General features: G+C 45.4%; 1 protein-coding gene across 1 annotated transcript; it reads left to right on the top strand.

The window, feature by feature from the left end:
• Positions 1-1,365: 1,365 nt before the first annotated feature.
• RAD52 (RAD52 homolog, DNA repair protein) lies at positions 1,366-21,019 on the top strand. Its single transcript, XM_070947372.1, has 11 exons — positions 1,366-1,437; positions 2,065-2,166; positions 4,198-4,291; positions 6,379-6,446; positions 8,071-8,189; positions 8,272-8,347; positions 13,785-13,969; positions 15,445-15,584; positions 18,608-18,682; positions 19,780-19,980; positions 20,958-21,019. Exons 1-11 carry the CDS (start codon positions 1,366-1,368, stop codon positions 21,017-21,019), a joined length of 1,194 nt encoding a protein of 397 aa, XP_070803473.1.
• The last annotated feature ends 220 nt before the right edge of the window (positions 21,020-21,239 follow it).

The following is a 21,239-nucleotide window of genomic DNA, read 5'->3' as shown; positions in this document are numbered from 1 at the left end:
ATAAGCCCTCCCTGAAAATATTTAAGCACATGCGCAGCCAGTCCCCACCATTTCCTTTGGTTAGGGTCAGGGAGACAGAGCTGGAAATCAGGTAAGACGGCAAGAGGAGCCCCGTCTTGCTCCATGCACCCCAAAATAATAAGACCTCCCCAAAAATAAGGCCAAGCATTTATTTTGGGTTCAAAAAAATATATGACGGTCTTATTTTCGGGGAAACACAGTATATACTCTGTGTGTGTATGTATGTATGTATGCATGCATATGTATATGTATATGTGTATGCATATGTGTATGTATGTACCCTGTTTCCCCGAAAATAAGACATCCCCTGATAATAAGCCTAATCGGGCGTTTGAGTGCATGCGCTAAAATAAGCTTCCCCCCGAAAATAAGCCCTCCCTGAAAATATTTAAACACAGAGCTGAATATCAGGTAAAATGGCAAGAGGAGCCCCATCTTGCTCCACGCGTCCCAAAATAATAAGACCTCCCCGAAAATAAGGCCAAGCGCTTATTTCGGGGTTCAAAAAAATATAAGACAGGGTCTTATTTTCCGGGAAACACGGGTATGTATGTATGTATGATGGAGAAATGTATGTATGTAGAACCAAAGCGGCATTTTCATGCATTTGAGAATAAGCAACTTAGCGCTTTTCAAAGCTTTTGAACTTCTGACAGGCTGTGCCTATTAGGATTTATGGCAGATGTAGTGCAAATACTCAGTAATACCAGATTGTTATGCTTAGGCAGTCTTTCTGTCAGCATTTGTGCAGAGTAATTCTGTTCAGATTTAGGTTGAAATAGGCAAGTCTGCTCCTTTCTGAAATAAGTGTTGCTTTGGTTTAATGGAAATTGATGCCTGTATATTTGCATCCAATTTTTATAATCAGGAAAACACCCTGCCTTTCATCTCAGTCATTAGAATGATCAAGGAGTCATAGTACCGTAGTACAAGGGGAAAGCTATTCTTAGTTTCAGGTGCATCCTATTCTCTTACTGAAATAAAATGCTCTCTTTTGCATTTATTAGGAAAAATCAAGTTCTGGAAAAAGAACAAAATCTCTGCAGAGCTTCTATGTTGATGTCCTGCTTTGCTAATTCTGAAGAAATATCTTCCCATTAATTCTTTGCAATATTTGGGATTAATATTGGTTCAAATGTATTAATGGAACTTACCTTCTCCTATTAGTATCTTATGATTTATCACTTGTTATTTGTATCTTGCAATTCATGATTGCATCTTATGATTTATGGTTGAAGACCTATCATTTTGTTGTTTGTATGTACACTGAGAGCTTACGAACCAGAGACACTTGGTCAATAAAGAATATTCTAATTCTAATTCTAATATATTTATTTTGGAGGGATGTCCATGGTAAAAATGGCAAGAGATGGCAGTGGCAACACCAGTGACACACCCAGTACGTGGTTTGGACAGGTCAGTATATCATTACTTTTAGTTAGTTAGTTAGTTAGTTAGTTAGTTATTTTGCTGCCCATCTCGCTACAGCTATTCTCCGGGATGAGAACGATAAGAATATGATTTCTACTTCATCGTAACAAATCTGTAGCAAACTTATTTAGAAATTTTAATGGAAGCAGGATGAAAATCAGGTTGGTGTTAATCAACCTTTCTGAAATAATCTCAGTGTATTTTGTATCCTATGCAGAAAAGGTACAGAAAAAGTGAAGTTCGGGTATTATTGAGATTATTTTACAAAGAAGACTGTACAATTTTGAAGTTTGAGTGCCGTTTGGGTCTTTTTCTGGGGTGGGGGGTTAGAATTCATAAATTGTTTCTTGGTGAGGAATACTAGGCAATATGCTGATACAATTATCTCTTCGATTTGCATTGAGGTAGCGAAACTTCAGGAGTGAACTCTATAAAGATGTTATTTTTAAAAAAATCATTTTATAATTGATGACAGTACCATAACAGTGCAGTTTATTCTTTCATCTTGAAAAAGACTTAAGTGTGAGCCAACCGAATCTTGAAATGGAAACAACCAGAAGAGGCAAGAAGACAGAAAGGTATTTAAATCTGTTGGTTTTTGTGTTTGTGAAGTGCCAGTACACAGCAGACGAGTATCAGGCTGTTCAGGCTGCTCTGAGGCAGAGGCTGGGCCCAGAATACATCAGTAGCAGACAAGCCGGAGGAGGACAGAAGGTACAAATTAGAGATTAGAGCTTTCCTTTCCTTTATACTGAAAAGTATCCTTTTAACCCAGAGGTCTTCAAACTTGGCAGCTTTAAGACTTGTGGACTTCAACTCCCAGAATTCTCCAGCCAGCTATGAAGTCCACAAGTCTTAAAGCTGCCAAATTTGAAGACTTCTGGATTAGAGCCTTCCTTTACTTTATACTGAAAAGCATTCTTTTAACTCCAGAGATGTGACCCTGGCAGGCTTGGAGTAGCATGTTAAGATGCTTTAACACTTTTTTTAAAAAAAAAACACATGTACTATATAGCTGTCAACAGCTAGTATCACCAGACCAGATTGTTGAAAATCAGTACTAACCTTCAGGTTGCCAAATTAGAACCGCTGACCAGAGATTTCAAGAGGAAAAATAAACATAATCCTGGGCAAAATGGCTCTAAATGCCAGTTTTTATTCCGATTTTATATTTTGTGTGTACCAATGGTGAAATCCAGCCGGATTTATCCGGCTTGTGCGATCCGGTAGGGCCAGCGGAGGGAGGCTCCGCCCACCCATCCGGATGCCATCACATCCCGTTTTTGACCCTCTGTGCATGCGCGGAAGAGGCGCGCATGAGCACATTTCCGATCCGGTAGCGAAAGTAAGTGCATTTTACCTCTGGTGCCTACAGATAATCCTCAATTTATGACCAACTTACAATTGAGCCCCAAATTCAGGTTGCTAAGTGAGAAGTGTGTTCAGTGAGTTTTGCCCTGTTTTACGACTTTTCTTCCCACATTTGTTAAGTGAATCATGGCAGTTGTTAAATGAGTAACACGGTTGTTAAGTGGCTTTGACTTTGTCAGAAGGTTACAAAAAGGAGGAGGGGGTCACATGACCCCAGGGCATTGCAACGGTCATAAATATGAGTCAGTTAAGCATCCGAATGTAAATCACGTGACCTTGGGGATGCTGTGTGAGTGTGAAAAACGATCCCGAGTCACTTTTTTTCAGTGCTGTCGTAACTTTGATTAGTCACTAAGCGAACCGTTGTAAGACCAGGACTGCCTGTTTTGCCCAACTAGCTGTACAAAGGATCTCTTGTTCTGTGGCGCTGAACCTTTTAACAGCTTTTCACACGTTTAAAGGCGCATGACGCAAATAATGTGCTCAATCCCACCCTTGTTCCCTACATATCCCATCCCACACTGTGGCCTAGATTTTGAGATACTACCAGCTTTCTCCTCCTGAAATAGAGTCCATTTGATCACTTTAATATTTATATATAGCTCTTATGTAGAGAGCTATTTAGGTGAAAACAGTGTCTGTCTCTGAGTTGGTAAACATAAAAAGTAAGCCCTGTTAAAATGCATATTGTTACCTGCTTCTTTATGGTTTTTGCTGTGCTATGTCACTTAGAAACTATATTACATAGCTATAAATCAGTGAAGGCTAACCTTTTCCGGACCGAGTGCCTAAAGCGTCCCCGTGCCCCCAAACCCCCCAAATGCAATGTGCGCATGGCCCCTGCATGTGTCCCGCCTCCTGTGCATGTGTGTGCCAGGGATGGGTTCTACTTACCTTAACTACTGGTTTGCAGCGGGGCCGCGCGCACGCTCTTCTGCGCAAGCGACCCTGACGTTTTGATGACAGGGTCGGTGGGTGGAGCCTCCCACCAGTTTTACTACCGGTTCTATAGAACCAGTGCGAACCGGGGGCAATCCACCACTGGTGTGTGCCCTCCCGCAGCGCCCCCCCACGCATGCACATGTGCCCCCCCTACATGCGCGTGTTCCCTGTGCATGCACTGCCCTGCACATGCACGCATCCCCCCCCCCCCCGTGCATGCATGGCAGAGACCTGAAGACCAGCTGGCCAGCAGGAGGCGGGCGCACATGCTTAGCGGAGCTGAACTGGGGCAACGGCTCGCGTGCCATCAGAGAGGGCGCTGCGTGCCACCTCTGGTTCGTCATCACGGCTTTAGATCCTTCTTGAATATGAGATAAAAATGGATCTTTGATAGGCTATAGCAAAACTTATTTCCTTTCTTTTTGCTCTCAGGTTTGCTACATAGAGGGGCACAGAGTCATCAGCCTGGCCAATGAAATGTTTGGATATAATGGGTGGGCTCATTCTGTCACTCAGCAGAACGTTGGTGAGTCCAATTAAAAACTTGTTTCGGTTGAAAATGTGAGAAAAGTATTCCCACCGTAAAGGCAATTCTAATAAACTCTAAAAGTAAAGGCTGGGAGTTTCACAATACTGCTCTGCTTGTGGAAGCTTCTTTGAACTGGTAATAGATTTCATGTGAGGAAAGTTAGGAAGCAGTTTTGCTTATTTCTCATGTGTTCCTGATAAAAATCCATTGTAGAAGAGGATGAGAAATATTATGAGGAATTATAGAATTGCCTCTCTTCCTTAGGCAACTTGAGACCTTGAAGTACGAGGGTAGCCAAGAATTCTTTGAGTTAGTTTGCATATAAAATAGCAATAGCACTTAGACTTATATATGGCTTCAACAGTGCTTTACAGCCCTCTCTAAGCAGTTTACAGAGTCAGCCTATTGCCCTAACAATCTGGGTCCTCATTTTACCCACCTCAGAAGGATGGAAGGCTGAGTCAAGCTTAAATACCTTAAATAAAACCTTAAATAAAATTGATGCATATTCATCATTTTAGATTGTATTTTCCAGCCAGAAAGCAGATTTGCTTATCTATGTTGTAGTTCTCTTACCTCTTAAGCGAAATCACCACAATAACCTGTTATTCTATTAGTTACAGTTTTAATGTGTCTTTTGCTAATACTCTCAAGCACTCATATTTATTTATTATTTGGTTTCCTAATTTGATAGATGTGTAAAATTGTTCCCTATGGCTAGGTCAGTGGTGGGTTTCCAATTTTTTTACTACCGGTTCTGTGGGTGTGGCTTAGTGGGTGTGGCATGGCTTGGTGGGCGTGGCTTGGTGGGCGTGGCGGGGAAGGATACTGTAAAATCTCCATTCCCACCCCACTCCAGGGGAAGAATACTGTAAAATCTCCATTCCGTCCCCAATCCAGGGGAAGTTTACTGCAAAATCCCCATTTCCTCCCGATCAGCTGAGACTCAGGAGGCAGAGAATAGATGGGGGCGGGGCCAGTCAGAATTTTTACTTCCGGTTCTCCGAACTATTCAAAATTTCCGCTACCGGTTCTCCAGAACTGGCCAGAACCTGCTGAAACCCACCTCTAGGCCAGGTCCAGTTTGTACAATATTCTCAAGTCTTGACCCTCTGTTGCACTTTTGTCATTGGTGCTCACTGCCTCCTGGGTTATCATTCCTTCTGTGATTGCTTCTCTCCACCTCCAGCCTCTGTCACCTGCAATACTTTACCCTTTTTGAAATTGGTAGTTTGTAAGTTAAGAACTACTGCGTTTTCTCGAAAATAAGACCCGGTCTTATTTTCTTTTGGGCCCCAAAATAAGCACTAGGGCTTATTTTCAGGGGAACAAGATTTCAGGGTGATCAGCCTGGCTGGGTGCCCCGCCCCTGATGCACACACAAGCGCCAGCAAGCGCGTGGGAACTGATGGTATCTGGCAGCAGCTGCAATCCGCTGGTCCCTTAGTCGGCGCACTCTGGAGCTGCGCAGAGTGGAAGGCACAGCGGAAGGCAGGCGATCCTGGTGCGTCGCGTGGGCTGCAGGCAACCCAAGTGACGTGAAGACGAGTGGCCACCCGCCGCTCCGGCCCACTGCCACTTGGCTTTCCTACAGCCTGCACGTCCAGATCGCCTGCCTCCCCCCCACGCCTCTGTCTTAACAGTACAAGACAAGGTGTATTCATCATTTTACCTGAATGTATCTTTTTGCTTTTTGCTACAGTATTAGGAAAGGTCAAACACTGATATATGATACAGTGCAAAGTAAAGTTTCTTTGGTACTTCTAATTAACACAGAATAATATTAATGGAGGTTTTGTTTACCTCAAATATGGTATATTATAATCAATAAATGCTAATTATAAATAGCTGTTTATTAAAAACAATGAAAATTATCAGACACCATTGAATTTAATTTTAGTTATGCATGTTTTCTTGCTTCCTCTTTATGTAATTTATACTGTGTTTGACCTTAGTTTTCTTTTCAAAAATAAAAGCTACCACAGGTCCTATTAAAAAAAAAAAACCTCATATGCATTTTTATATATTTCTGTTACTGCCTGTTGCCTTAGTCTTTAACTTTTATTTTCTTCCTCCTTTTGCAGATTTTGTTGATCTAAATAATGGCAAATTCTATGTGGGTGTTTGTGCCTTTGTGAAAGTTCAGCTTAAGGTAAGCACGCATATATGGGTGGGGATTCTAATGAGGTGGAGTTTTTAGGGACAGACAGTTAAATCAGAGGTCCCCAAGCCCGGGCTGTGGCCTACTACCACGGCAGGGGTGAAATGCTCCTGGTTCGGACCGGATCACCCGATCCGGTAGCGATGGTGGCGGGTGGTTCGGAGAACCGGTAGCAAAAATCCCTGCCCCCCCCCATGCCCAGCTGAGCTGCACGATCATCAGAGGCTTTTTTTTTTTACTTTTAAAAGCATTTTTTCTACAACCTCTTCTGACGAAAAAATGCTTTTAAAAGTAAAAAAAAAAGCCTCTGATGATCGCACGACTCAGCTGGGATAGTCAGAGGCTTTTCAAAGCATTTTTTTCTGCAACCTCTTGGCCGAAGAGGTAGTAAAAAAAAATGCTTTGAAAAGTCTCTGACGATCCCAGCTGAGTTGCCTGAAAATGCTTTGAAAAGTTAAAAAAAAAAAAAGTTGGCCACGCCCACCCAGTCACATTACCCCCCCACCCCCACCAAGCCACGCCCACAGAACCGGTAGTAACAAATTTTACATTTCACCCCTGTACCACGGCCCGTTCGGAACTGGGCCATACAAGCAGCAGGCGAGCGTATGCGCGCAGCTCCACTTGCATGAGTGGCAGGTGCTCACGCTTGGATGTGCAGCTCAGTTTGTACGAATGGCGCCCTGCGCACCTGCAGCTCACACAAATGGAGCTGTGCATGAGTGTGCCTGCCATTTGAATGGAAACATCCCCCCCCCCCACCGCTGGGCCGCTAAACCAGAAAGGTTGGGACCACTGAGTTAAATTATACCCAAAAGTGCAGAATAAGAACTCTTGAAGGTACTATTTATAGTCAGTGGAGAGACCCTATTATTACATAAAACTGTTACTATTGTCAGTTCTGTTACTGGTTGAAAGGGATTATTTAATGCTGTCGAAGTTATTCCACTTATATTTTCCCCCCTTGTTATAGGCCAGTGATAGCGAACCTTTTTTTTCTTGGGTGCCAAAGGTGTGTCCGTGCGCGTGATAGCGTGCGCGTGCATGCCGACACCCATAATGCAATGCTGCCCCACAGACCCTGCCCCCCGTGCATGTCCGTGCGACCCCCCCTGCCCCCCGCGTGACCCCCGTCCCCCTGCGCATGCGTGCGTGATCCCCGTTTTGGTGCTAGCAGGCCTCCCTGAAGCCTCCTGGGACCAAAAATGGGACATGGGGGGGGCACCGCACCTCCCCACCCCCGCACATGCGTGCACGATTCCTCACCCCTGCGCATGCGTCTCCCGGCAAAGACTCGAAAATCAGTGGCCGGGGAGAGGGCACGCGCGATGGAGCTGACCTGGGCATCGGCTCGCGTGCCCTCAGAGATGGCTCTGCATGCCACCTGTGGCACACGTGCCAAAGGTTCGCCATCACGGTTATAGGCCAAAGATACACTTGCCTTGAAGAATTAAAATAGGTTGAAGTGGTGATACTGCAGATTAAGTATCCAAATCGCTATGGATCCCAGAAAAACTGAATGCACCTCAGTCATCCATTTTTTTTCTTCAAAAGAAAGGAATTATTAAGGTAATTATAGTAAGGGGGGATGTAGCATAATCTACTCATATTGCAGGATGGGGCTTACCATGAAGATGTTGGCTATGGAGTAAGTGAAGGCTTGAAATCGAAGGCCCTGTCCCTTGAAAAAGCAAGGAAAGAGGCTGTCACAGATGGATTGAAGAGGGCACTCAAGTAAGAGTAACCAGCGCATACAATACTTTGTTGTTGTGAAATAGAGAATTGTGTTTTAAGAAGCAGCCATCTGTCTCTTCAGGTGCTTTGGTAATGCTCTTGGGAACTGTATTTTGGATAAGGACTACTTGCGCTCAGTGAATAAGCTTCCCCGTCAGGTATGTTGGGGTGGTGGTGGGGGGAGAGGGGAGGAGAGCAGGTTTCAAAGAAAGTAAAAATGCCAAATTCTGGAGTGAGCACAAATCGTAAAATTAATAGTAACTTGCATCATTTCTTCTTCATAATTACCAGATTTCACCATTTGGCTTTTTTTTTTTTCCAATTAGAAATGTTCTCTCTTTTGTTCAGTATTACTCAGAACTAAGCCAAAAGTATTATGTCATTATTCTAGCGTTATAAAACAAGTATTTTTTTTTGCGGGGGGGGGGGGGGGGGCTTATTTTGAATAAGATTCTGTAACCTGCACAAAAACACATGTGCCTTCGTGTAATTTTTATGCGGACCTTCAAGTATATTGTTTTCTACCTTATGCCCCTTTGGATAAATGATCTTGAACCTGCAGTTCATTTATTTATTTAGCGTAATAGTAAGGTTAATGTAGCTTGTATTTATTTTTGCAAAATCGTTTTTAAGATTACACTATAAGCTTCTATAAAGACATCTAAAGACCCCTCTTTCAATATCCCTCAGCATTGCCACAACATTAACCGTGATTTATTTACTTTTTAAAACTTATAATTGGATAACTTTAGCTTGGTCTCAAATGTTCCCCTTTTAGGGAAGGCTGTTGACTGACAGCTACAAATGGGCCTGCATATAGTGGATTATCTGGACCCTTTTCAATCTGGGTTCGGACCAGAAAACAGCATTAAAACGGCATTGGTTGTACTAGTCATTTCATTTTCATTTCATTTCATTGTATTAAATTTGTATACCGCCCTACTCCCGAAGGACTCAGGGCGGTGAACAGGCACAAAATAAAACACATAAATACAAAAGTTAAAACATGATTAAAACCCAATTAAATAATTTTTGCCCGAGACAATTTAAAACTCCCAATAATTTAAAACGAATTAAAATTTCAGTTTAAAAATTTAAAAGAAGGGGAGAAAATTAGGCCAGGCCGGCCTGCTGGAATAGGAGTGTCTTCAAAGGTTTTAGTTTTTTAGTTTTTAATTGTTATTAATTGTTTAGTTTTAATCTGTTAATGGGTTTTAATTCGTATTGTTTTAATTCGGGCCAAAGTATATAATTCTTTTAATTAATTTTAAATTTTGTATTGTTATGTATTTTAGTTCTGGCTGTGCACCGCCCTGAGTCCACTAGGAGAAGGGCGGTATATAAATTGAATAAATAAATAAATAAATAAATAAGTAAATAAAGCACGGCGGAAAGTGCGCAGATCCGGGATCCTCCGTATCTCCGGGGGGAGCTCGTTCCAGATAGTAGGTGCCCCCACAGAGAAGGCCCTCCCCCTAGGGGCCGCCAGTCAACATTGTTTGGCTGACGGCACCTGGAGGAGCTCCACTCTATGAGAGCGTACCGGCCGGTGGGAGGCTGTTTGTGGTAGTAGGCGGTCCCGTAAGTAGCCAGGTCCTAAGCCATGGAGCGCTCTAAAAGTGGTAACTAAAACTTTGAAGCGCACCCGGAAGACCACCGGGAGCCAGTGCAGCTCGCGCAGGAGAGGTGTCACACGGGAGCGCCATGTTGCTCCCATAACCACCCGCGCAGCCGCACTCTGCGCCAGTTGGAGCCTCCGGGTGCTCCTCAAGGGGAGCCCCATGTAGAGAGCATTACAATAGTCCAGGCGGGAGGTAACGAGGGCATGAGTGACTGTGTGTAGGGAGTCCAGGGGTCGGCAACCTTAAACACTCAAAAAGCCACAAAGGTCCTAAACGGAAGCCCCCCGTTCAATTCTGGAGCCAACCGGAAGTCAGGTTCACCCCACCATAGAATTTCTTCCTAGCATGGCATCCTTTTTCCTCTGCCGACCGGAAGTCCGGTTTCCCCACCATAAAGTCTCCTCCTAGCAAAGCGTCCTTTTTCCTCTACCTGCCCTAACTGAAAGCCCTATCATTTGTGGAGCTGACCGGTGACAGGGAGCCGCAGCAGAGGGATGAAAGAGCCACATGTGGCTCCAGAGCCGCGGGTTGCCGACCCCTGCACTAGTCAATGACCTTCGGAGGGCTCAGAATGAAAGCGGTGCAACCATTCTGGCCTTCAGTGGCTTTTGATAGCTTCAACCTGGTATCCTGGCTTGGCTTTGAGAGCTGGGAGTGGGAAGCACTGTGTTATGATGGTTCTCCTTCCTCTGTGGCCGATTCCAGTTGGGGAGAGATTGAGCACTAGGGCTTTGCAATGGCGATGATACCCAATGATATATCTCCACCCTCAGCCAGACCGATGATGATGTGGCAGCGCTGGACAAGTACTTGAAGGCTGTAAGGGTCCGGATGTGGGAGAACCGGGTTTGATTCACCCCGGTGAGATGAGATGACTCTGGGTTTTTGGTCCCCCACATCCAGATGATATTTCATCTTTGGATAGGTGGTAGTGCAACTTGGGGGTCTCCTGGACTCCTACTTGAGAAGCAGGTGGCAACCATAGCTTGGGAGCCTTTGCACAGTTTTGTCTAGTGCACCAATTGCATCCTTTTCTTCACTGGGAGGCCTTGCTTATGCCTTGATCCCCTTCCATTTGGATTACTGTAATGTGTTCTGCATAGGGCTACCCTTGAAGACCACCCAGAAACTTCAACTGGTCTAGAACGCAGCAGGATGCATTGTGATGGGTGTCCCTGAGTCTGCCCAGTAACACCCCTGTTGAAGGAGCTGCACTGACTTCCAATTTTTTTTTTGTCTGAGTGCAATTCAAGCTCTTGGCTAGCATCTATATAGCCCTATATGGTTCAGGCATAGGTTATTTGCTGCAAGTAGTCCAGGAAGCCAGGTTAACCAAACAGCAACCAGGGCCAGCAGTCCGATAAGCCAGGTTAGCTAAACAGTAACCAGAGCAAGAAGTTCAGCGAAGCAGGCAAACTGGCAAGCCTCACAAGACACAGTACAGCAATCTCTAGGCCAGTGATGGCTAACCTTTTTGCCGTCGTGTGCCAAAAGCGGAGGGAGCATGGGGGGTTGTGCACGGACATGCCTACACCCATAATTCAATGGGCCCCGCCCCTGTGCATGTGCACGTGACCCCTCCCCCGCGCTCCCCACTCTTTTAGCATGCGATGGCATGGTGGGCTTAGTGAGCCTGTTTTTTGCCCTCTGGAGGGCCTCCGGGGGCTGGGGAAGGCCGTTTTCGCCCTCCCCAGGCTCCTAGAAAGCATCTGGAGCCTGGGAAGAGTGAAAAACGAGCCTTCCCCACTCCCCTGGAGGCCCTCTAGAGGCTGGAAACAGCCTGTTTCCCAACTTCCGGTGGGCCCGAAAGACCCGAAAATCAGCTGGACGACGCACGATTGCATGCTGGAGCTGAGCTACGGCAATGCTTGCATGCCCACTGATATGGCTCCGTGTGGCACCTGTGGCACGCATGCCATAGGTTCGCCATCGTGGCTCTAGGCTATGGCAAGTGTACACAAGGCTCCACAGATTCAACGCTTGTTCCCAACAAATGCCCCTCCCACTGGCACCCCCTTACATCTCAGTCCCCAGGTGCGCCTGGTGAAAGGGGGCGGGGCACTATCCTCCCTCGTAGCCGCCTCAATCTGCGTTGATCTTGCCATCTCTCTTCACTCAGGAGCAGGTAGTCCTTGCTCTTCTCCTGAGCTTTCCCTGTCTGCAGGCCTTATTAATTCAGAAAAACTTGCCTGGACTGACTGTGCCCTTCACCAGTTTCCTTCAAGGCCAACGGAGCCAGCCTCTCCATCTCTGTCTTGTTCTTGTCCCAGCTCATCTTCCCCAGCAGATTCAGACTCCGATGGGGGCATGACAGTGTGGTTCAAATGATTGCATGCTAACACCCTCAACAAGAGGTCAAAGCAAATTGGCGGTAGATAAGAGTCAACAGAATTCAAGATGGGCTGGATTTAGATCTCGTGGGCGCAAAGGGACTCTAGACTGATGATGTGCTTGACTCCTCCCTCGGGAACAGCCTGGGCATCTCCTTCATTTAATGGTTTTTAATTTTTGATTGGGATCTGCCCTTCGTTTGCTATAAGGTGGCTGTCTATAGAAATGTTTTAAATAAATAAATTGTCATAAAAATCAAAAACAGAGCCTTGGTGGCACAGCAGACTAAAGTGCTATTAAGTAGCACCAGCTGCCTGCAATTACTGCAAGTTCAAATCTCACCAGGCTCAAGGTTGACTCAGCCTTCCATCCTTTCGAGGTAGGTAAAATGAGGACCCGGTTTGTGGGGGCAATAAGCTGACTTTGTATAAAAAAGAACACCGCTTGTGGGGGGAGGCGAAAGCCCTACTAAGCAGGTATATACAAAAGTATGAAGGCTATTGCTTAACGCATTGTAAGCTGCCCTGAGTCTCTGGAGAAGGGCGGCATATAAATCGAATCAATCAATAAATAAATAGAAGAAGCCAAAGGTGATCTACAGGGTACACGGCACTAAGAATAATTGTAATTTGCTTTAAACCAGAGGTGTCAAACTCAAGGCCCACGGACCGGATTCAGTCCGCGGGGCGCTTAAATCCAGCCTGCAGGGCTGGCCTGGAAATATCAAAGGACCAGCCGGTGGTGCCTCTGGCAGCTAAAACGGGCCATGTGTGGCCCCCCACGCCTCGTTTTCAAACTCCATGGCCTCCTGCAGCACTCTGCCAACTGAAAACTGCTCAAAAATGGCCCCAAAACAGGACCAAAAACAGGCCACGCAGGGCTGGTTTTCGGCCGGCAGGGTGCTGCAGGAGACAGCCGTCCCATCTCCCCTCTGCTGTCCCTCCCTCTGCCGGCCCGGGGAGAACTACAATGCTGATCTGGCCCTCAAAGAAATCTAGTTTGACACCCCTGCTTTAATCAGATAAATAACCCACTGTCACTGCGTTTTTGTATTTACCAGATGAGCTCTTATTTCTGGACTGTCAGACTTTCCGTAGCTTGCCAATTTTGTCATCAGTAAGCTAACTACGCATGTCCGCATTCTTTCTTTCTACTTCACACTTTTCTTTGTTCTCTTGCCAAGAAGTCTGGCTGCTGAGAGGTAGCTGGCAGGAACTTTGCCAAAATGTAACAATTTAATTATTTTTAGACTAGTAAGATATTTTACTTTCTTTATAACAAAGAAATGAGTTTTTTTCTTAGAAAAAATATCTTCGGGGTTTATTTTCTTGCAAAGGTATACACAAGGAAAATGCCACGATTCACGTCTCTAAATCAAAGTGCGATTACCCAAAAGCAAAATGGGATTAATCAGCGCCCTGACACACATTAGCTCAGGTTGCATTGGCTAAACATATGATGTGAAGATGAAAATTCTGCACAAAATACCACTTGTTTCCCTGGTAACTTCACCTCTGGAGACTGGGGTGGGGGTGAGGGGTATTTCCTGAGCAGCTTCCCCCTGATAAATTCTGTGAAATGCTTCTACTCTTTTCTGAACTTCTCTACTTGAATGGCTATTTTTGTTTTATCCTTTTGCTAGATGCCTCCAGATTTAGATTTGGACAAAGTTAAAAGGCAGGACTTCGAGCCTACTATAGAGAAAGCAAGATATAATAGCTGCTTGCAAAAAGGAAGTGAAGACCAGAAGTTCTTCTCCTTGTCAACCCCAAGCAAATCTTGCAAGTTGGTTTCTCCCATGAACGCTATTGAACAAAACCAAAACAGGTGAGCAGCTTCATTAGATGTTTTCTCCTCGGGCACACATTTTGAAATTTTAAACTTCATCGTGACATCAGAAAGTTGCTGTCAAATGCATTCTGAACTTCTAATTCAGCAAGACATTCTTGGGTGTTGTCAGATATTCTACTTTTCTTCTAGCAGGAGGCAAAGAAAAAGTAATACAGGATTGCTTTTGTGAATTCTGTCAGGATTTCAAAATCTTGACAGATTTTAAATTGACAATTCAAAATTTTGTGATTTCAGTCACAAAAAAGTTAGTCTAAATGTTTCCTATTTCCTAAGTGGGTACAACATTGGCAAAGTACATATCCAAGTGGCACATATATCCTATAGCAGCTTTGTTCAGTCTGCTGATTGTACTAACGTTCTGCTTTCAGAATTTATTATCCAGCATGAATGCCGCTCTCGTGAGTTTATACTGGTATTCCTGGATTTTAAGGAAATTATTAAGTAAGTTATCGAGGTTGACTCAGCCTTCCATCCTTCTGAGGTTGGTAAAATGAAGACCCAGATCGTTGGGGGCAACAGGCTGACTGTGAAACTGCTTAGAGTTAACTGTTAAGCATAAGTCTAAGTGCTATTGCTAAGTGCTATTATTAGAAGATAAGTATTATGGAATTGAAATTTAATATGCCATAAACATGCCTTGCCATCCAGCATGAGAGAGCCTTGGTGGCGCAGCAGACTAAAGTGCTGTTAACTAGCACCAGCTGCCCGCAATTACTACAAGTTCAAATCTCACCAGGCTCAAGGTTGACTCAGCCTCCCATCCTTCCGAGGTAGGTAAAATGAGGACCCGGTTTGTGGGAGCAATAAGCTGACTTTGTATAAAAAAGAACACCGTTTGGGGGGGGGGGCGAAAGCCCTACTAAGCAGGTATATACAAAAGTATGAAGGCTATTGCTTAATGCATTGTAAGCCGCCCTGAGTCTCCAGAGAAGGGCGGCATATAAATCGAACCACGAAAGAAAGAAAAGAAAGAAGAAAGAAAGAAAGAAAGAAAGAGAAAGAAGAAGAAAGAAAGAAAAGAGAAAGAAAGGAAGAAAGAAAGAAAGAAAGGAAGAAAGGAAGGAAGGAAGGTTATTAATGAACTAGAGCAGGGGTGTCAAAGTCCAGGCCCGTGGGCCAGATCTTGTCCCCAGGTGCTTAGATCTGGCCCGTGGAGCCGCCCTGGAAACAGCGAAGGACCGGCTCATGGTGCCTCTGCCAGTGAAAACAGAGCTCAGGAGGGCCGTGGGCTTCAGGAGGCCATCACAGCCAAAAACAGAGCTCAGGAGCCCAGTTTCCCTGGCGGAGCAATTGGGCTGCCACAGGTGCCCTCGGCGAGCTGGCCACGCCCCCCCAGCCCCCCCCCCCCCCCGAGGTCAAACACAACACTGATGCAGCCCTCAATGAAATCGAGTTTGACACCCCTGAACTAGAGGGATAATCCCCCTTGGTTTATACTCTTGTTATCACAGGATCTCACTGCCCTTGGATTACGACGCAACTCACCTTCGGAAGATACGACAGAAGCAGCTTCAACAGCAGTTCAGACAGCAGATGCAGGAGAAACAGCAGATCCAGTCAGATGTTTCAGCTTGCAGAACTAAAGATCAAGGTAAAGAGGATTGCAGGAACTGGGTGTGGCTCGTCTAGAGAAAAGAAGGACTAAGGGGTGACATGATCGCAGTATTCCAGTATTTGAGGGACTGCCACAAAGAAGAGGAGGGGGTGTCAACCTATTCTCCAAAGCACTTGAAGACGGGACAAGAAAAAAAAAATGGATGGAAACTAATCAAGGAGAGAAGCAACCTGGAATTAAGGAGAAACTTCCTAACAGTGAGAACAATTAACCAGTCAAACAGCTTGCCTTCAGAAATTGTGGGTGCTCCATCACAGGTCTCTTTTAAGAAGAGACTGCACAGCCTCTTGTCTGGAATGGTATAAGGTCTCCTGCTTGAACAGGGGATTGGACTAGAAGACCTCCAAGGTCCCTTCCAGCTCTATTTTGATTGACTCTGGATAGAGGAGAATGTAAGTAGTACGATTAATTCTTTCCATAGGGGCCGCGGTGGCTCACTTAAGACGCTGGGCCTGTGCACCGCTGAGGTAGGCAGCTCGATTCCTGTGAGTGAATAAACTGCGTAGGGACAAGAAAGGAGCCTCCCCTGATTGCCCACTGGCATTCGGATGTCCCACAGGTAAAGATAACACCACCCAAAAAAAATCCTTTCACAGAGGCAGCCAGCCACCTCGGTGATCCCTGGCTAACATGTGCCATATACTAAATAAATAAATAAATTCCTTCCATGTTAATTGTGCCTTCATCAGAGGGAGAAAATGACCTGCTAAACAAAGGTTATTTTACACAAAAACGCATAACCTGTTAATATCAACCACTTTTACCATAACAAGAAAATCATAAAAGAAAATAGAGGTAGAGAAATAAACAATCTGGAATAATTTTAGGAATGCAGAGATCAGTGTCAGAGTTTGTGGCAAAATCAAATCCAGAAAGCACACACAGGCAGACTGATGCAGCAGGATTCATTAACTTCTTTAGATAGGTAATAATACATGAAGATAAATGTACAATACCAATATAGATTCTTCTTCAACGTAGTAGCAGTTACAAACAAATCACAAGGCAGGAGAGAACAGTTAGTTTCATTTCAGCAGAGCAGACTAGTTTTACTTTCTCTGCACAGACTCAGAAGCTGCAGACTAAGATACATCCTGGCTCCAGTCTGTCTCAGCTCCCAAAGAGCCCTCATTGGCTGATTTATTTGCTATGCCTATACATTGGCTGACCTTGTTACCATGTCCTATTCCAGTTGATGAATATACTCTGACAATCAGCATTTTTAAACGAGGTGGTCAAGTAATTATAAGGGGCAATTCTAATTGACAAAAATTTGAATAGTTGAGCCGTAAATAGATTTTGTGAAGCAATTTTGATATAGTTTTGCAAGAAAATACAATGATGTGGAGCTCAGAGGGCTGGGAAAGGCTTGGACCCAAAGAATCGGAGAGTTGCAGTGACTTCTTTTGCCCCTGAAACTTTCCCAAGTGCTGTTGGGTCACATATATGACACCTTTTCCAATAAGTGTTTAAATTAAAATATTCAAGGGGGCGGAGGAGGGAATCAACAAAATACAATGACTATCCCAAAGTATTCCAACGGATTTTAGATTTCACTTGAAAAAAATCATTTAAGCATAAATATGGCAACACAGTTCATTTGATGGGGAGGGGGGCGGGGAGATGAGGGCAGTGAAAGGCTATCATAGCTCTTCCTTGAAACTCAAGAGAATTATAAGGAGTTGTAGTTACAACAGGAACAGAGGTGGTATTCAACTGATTCAGACCGGTTCGCTCGAACTGGTAGCGGCAACTGCGGGTGGGCCCACCTATCCGCTTGGATGTAATGCCATCCTATTTAGGCACATTTTCGAGGCCAGTAACATGTGCAGAAGGCGCGCGTGCGAGCAAAGTGCATGCACGGAAGACCGGGTGCATGTGTGGAAGGCAAACCAATGGCAACAATTTGTGAAACCCACCCCTGAACAGGAATATTGAGAAGATTCCCCCCCCCCAAAGAAAATCAATCCATCAGCTGGAAGGGATCTTGGAGGCCTTTTAGTCCAACCCCCTGCTCAAGCAAGAGACCCTGTATCAGTGATGGCCCAGTGATGGCTAACCTTTTTGCCATCATGTGCCAAAAGCGGGGGGAGATAGTGGGGTCGTGCGAGCATGTGCCCACACCCATAATTCAATGCGTGTGTGACACACACACACCACTGTGCGATGGCACAGTCAGCCCGGTAGGCCTGTTTTTTACCCTCCCGAGGCTCCAGAGGCTTTCTTGGAGCCTGAGGAGGGCAAAAACAGCCTTCCCCACACCCCCGGAGGCCCTTCGGAGGTCGGAAACAGCCCATTTCCCAACTTCCGGTGGGACCGGAAGGCCCGAAAATCAGCTGGCTGGCACGCACATGCGTGCTGGAGCTGAGCTAGGGCAATGCTCGCGTGCCCACAGATATGGCTCCACGTGCCACCTGTGGCACCCGTTCCATCACAGCCCTATATCATTTCAGACAGGTGGCTGTCCAGTCTCTTCTTAAAAACATCAGTACCCACAACGCCTGAAGACAAAACTGTTCCACTGGTTAATTGTTCTCACTGTTAGGAAATTTCTCCTTAATTCCAGGTTGCTTCTATCCTTGATTAGTTTCCATCCATCGTTTCTTGTCTTGCCTTTTAATTAAACTAAAATTAAAAAAATTACAAAGACACTAGCAAGAATGGCCAGTGATAACTGACCCTCCACTCTAGTCCTTTAGTGCCAAAAGAAAAAAGGAACCTGGGAAGGGAAAGGGAGAGAATAAAATCTCTTTTCCCAATCTGTTATCTCCTGGGAAGAAAGAGAAGGGTAGGAAGTTGATCTGCAGCAACTTGGCGTTGCACCGTTGAGTTGCCACCGATTCTCCTTTGATGCCATAAGGAAAAGACTCTGAGACGCCATATGCCATTCGTCCATCACCAATTTAGTTTTACCTACCTTGATCCTGTCTCCCTGCCTCAAATTAGAAAGGCGGGTAGCCTGTTCCACTTTTTTCAGCAATTCTGTTCTTTGCATACAGAGGTGTCCATTCCCACTGCCTTGGAAGGCAACTCTTCTGTACAACCGCAATCTGTTGTGGATGAATTCCTTGCAGGTGAGTGTAAAATTGCTTTAAGTTGATTAGCTCAAGGTTTTTTCATGGTATTCACAGCACCAATTATTACGGTACAATGTGCATCCTTTTCTCATGCAACTCCTCCCCAACACACCTGGTCTGATGCTGAACGCAGACTGTGGGAAGGACTGTAACGAAAGGAAGAAACAGCCAGGGGGCATTTGTAGTGAAAAGTTACTGGGAGCAAAAGGGTTACCCATCTATTCACCCACATTCTGTGATGACCCGGGGCGAGGTACAGAAGCAACACAGCCAGAGAACAGTTCTAACTCGCCTTTATTGCTCCAACTTTCCCCCAAACGTCCCCATGTTTACTGCAAGTCCTAGAGCAAAGCTCTCTCTCAACTTCCGACAGCCTCTGGCTGCAAGTAGTCCAGCAAGCAAAGTTAGCAAGGTAGCAACCAAGGCAAGAAGTCCAGTGAGGCAGGCAAACCAGACAAGGCACACAAGACAAAGCACAGCAAAATCCAGACGTCGCCAACTGCGCACGAGGCTCCATGGATTCAAGGCTTGTTCCCGACAAAACACCCCTCCCAACAGCATCTCCTTAATTTTTAGTCCCCAGGTAACCCCAGGGGCAGGGTGCTCTCCTCCCGACTCGTCGTGTCAGCCTGCACTGCTCCTGCCTTCTCTCCACTCTCTGTGCTTGGGGATCAGGAAGAGCATTCCTTGCTCGTCGCCAGAGCTCCGTCATTCCTCTGCTCCACTGCCTGCCCTCTCTTCCCCCTTCTCTCAGTTGTCCTGCACCCGTTCTTCCTTGCTGGCAATCCTTCCCAGTCCCGAGACACCCGGGGCTGCCTCATCCTGCTCCTCCGGTCGTTCCTCCGGCGCCAACGAGACTGCACCCTCTTCCTCCATCAGCCCCAGCTCCGCCTCGTCCTCTTCCACGGACTCAGGCTCTGACGGGGCCATGACACATTCCCTTTTTCTAGAAAAACTCAGATTTCAACATTCACATATCTGAGCTTGACCCTGATTATCGCGGCTTCCATTACAATCCAGAGCTATTGAGAATCACATGCATAATTGAACAATCAATAGTTTAGGTTTTAGTTTTAATACCTGATTGATTACAGATGATCCAGAACTGTGGGACTTTCCTTTGGAAGCAAATGATCAAAATACAGCAGCAGTGCCAGCCCAATGCTTACGTTCACCTCTTGGACAGCATACCATGATGACTCGCAGCCGAACCCCACAAAGAATAAATAATCAGCAATCAAATATAAAACCTTCATCTTGGCACCTGGCCTCCAGTCCCAAATCTTACTTACCAGGTAAACTGTAAAACAGATAGCAAAACAAGTAACTTTGTCTATATTAACTAGGCCAGTGATGGTTAACCTTTTTGGTGCCAAGTGACCAACGCATGCGCGCACGGGATGTACAAATGCATGTGCCCGTGCCCGAACCCCCCAAATGCAGTGCAAGCACCCCCAGTGCATACACCCCACCCCCACACATGTGCATGCATCCCCTGTGCATGCGCCCTGCTCCCCCATTTTGGCATTCAGGTTGGTGCAGGAGGCTTTCCAGGTCCAAATGGGGGTTGGCTTTTTGGGCCTGAAAAGCCGCCTGCACCAACCTGGAAGCCAAAATGGGGCGTGGAGTCACTGCGTGAGCCCCGCCTACAGCCCGTTTTTGCCCTGGAAAGCCTCCTGCACCAACCTAGACCCCCCCTGTGCCCTGCCCCCTGTGCATGCACACACTTGTCCCCCAGATGCACCCCATCCCCCATCATGCACGGCAGAGACCCAAAGACCAACTGGCTGGTGGGAGGTGCGTGCGCATGCGCGGTGGAGCTGGGCTGGGGTGACAGCTAACATGCCCACAGAGAGCTCTGTGTGCCACCTGTAGCACGTGTGCCATAGGTTCGCCATCATGGAACTAGGCTATATATGACGAATGCATGTAATAGGGGAGAACAAATAACATATTGTCTCCTCTGTGAAAAGCAGCTAAAATGCCGCTTCTAGACTATGAGGCATGTTATACATGAAATAGGATAGCTCAGCACATGAAACTGGACAGGAATCTACACCATGTCTAAATCCTGCAGAGTGCAGAGAAAAAAAATCTTTATATTTCCCAGTGATTCCAGCCTATGTGTTATATGCAAGTCAGTAAAATTGCTTAAAATGCAGTGGTGAAAAATGAAAGAGGACACATTTTATTGTAGATAAAGGAAAACTAGGTGAAAAATATATATTTTTTAAAAGGAAATCCTTTTCTGAGTGACTGTTTTCTATTTCAGCTGAACGTAGCCCCTACCGAAGAGGCCAAGGAATGAAAAAGAGAAGACTGGAGCCTGCATAGAAAGCACTTAAGATTTCAGCATCAGGGTTTTAATTCAGAATACATTTTAGTCCAATAAAGTTGCAGACCAAAGTTATCTTTCCTAGATTTTATTACAGAAAAAAGCGCATTGCTTTGCAGTATTTAACTAATGGCTTAAAATGCCATTTCAACTGTAGTTAAAAGAATTAAATATTACAAGCCCTAATATTTCATTTTATATGTAATTCTATTTTAAAAT

Source organism: Pituophis catenifer, unplaced genomic scaffold (genome assembly GCF_029215685.1).
Source record: "Pituophis catenifer annectens isolate HBS135680 unplaced genomic scaffold, rPitCat1.0.hap2 SCAF_7, whole genome shotgun sequence".
Taxonomy (NCBI): domain Eukaryota; kingdom Metazoa; phylum Chordata; class Lepidosauria; order Squamata; family Colubridae; genus Pituophis; species Pituophis catenifer.
Note: the sequence above shows the minus strand (reverse complement) of the source record. Positions and strands in the feature narration are given on the sequence as shown.

Bases quoted from the DNA above. Each gene is read 5' to 3' on its own strand.
- RAD52 (XM_070947372.1), top strand. From the start codon at position 1,366: ATGTCCATGGTAAAAATGGCAAGAGATGGCAGTGGCAACACCAGTGAC. The intron at 4,292-6,378 runs GTGAGTCCAATT...CTCCTTTTGCAG, and splicing joins TGTCACTCAGCAGAACGTTG to ATTTTGTTGATCTAAATAAT. The intron at 19,981-20,957 runs GTAAACTGTAAA...TTTCTATTTCAG, and splicing joins TCCCAAATCTTACTTACCAG to CTGAACGTAGCCCCTACCGA.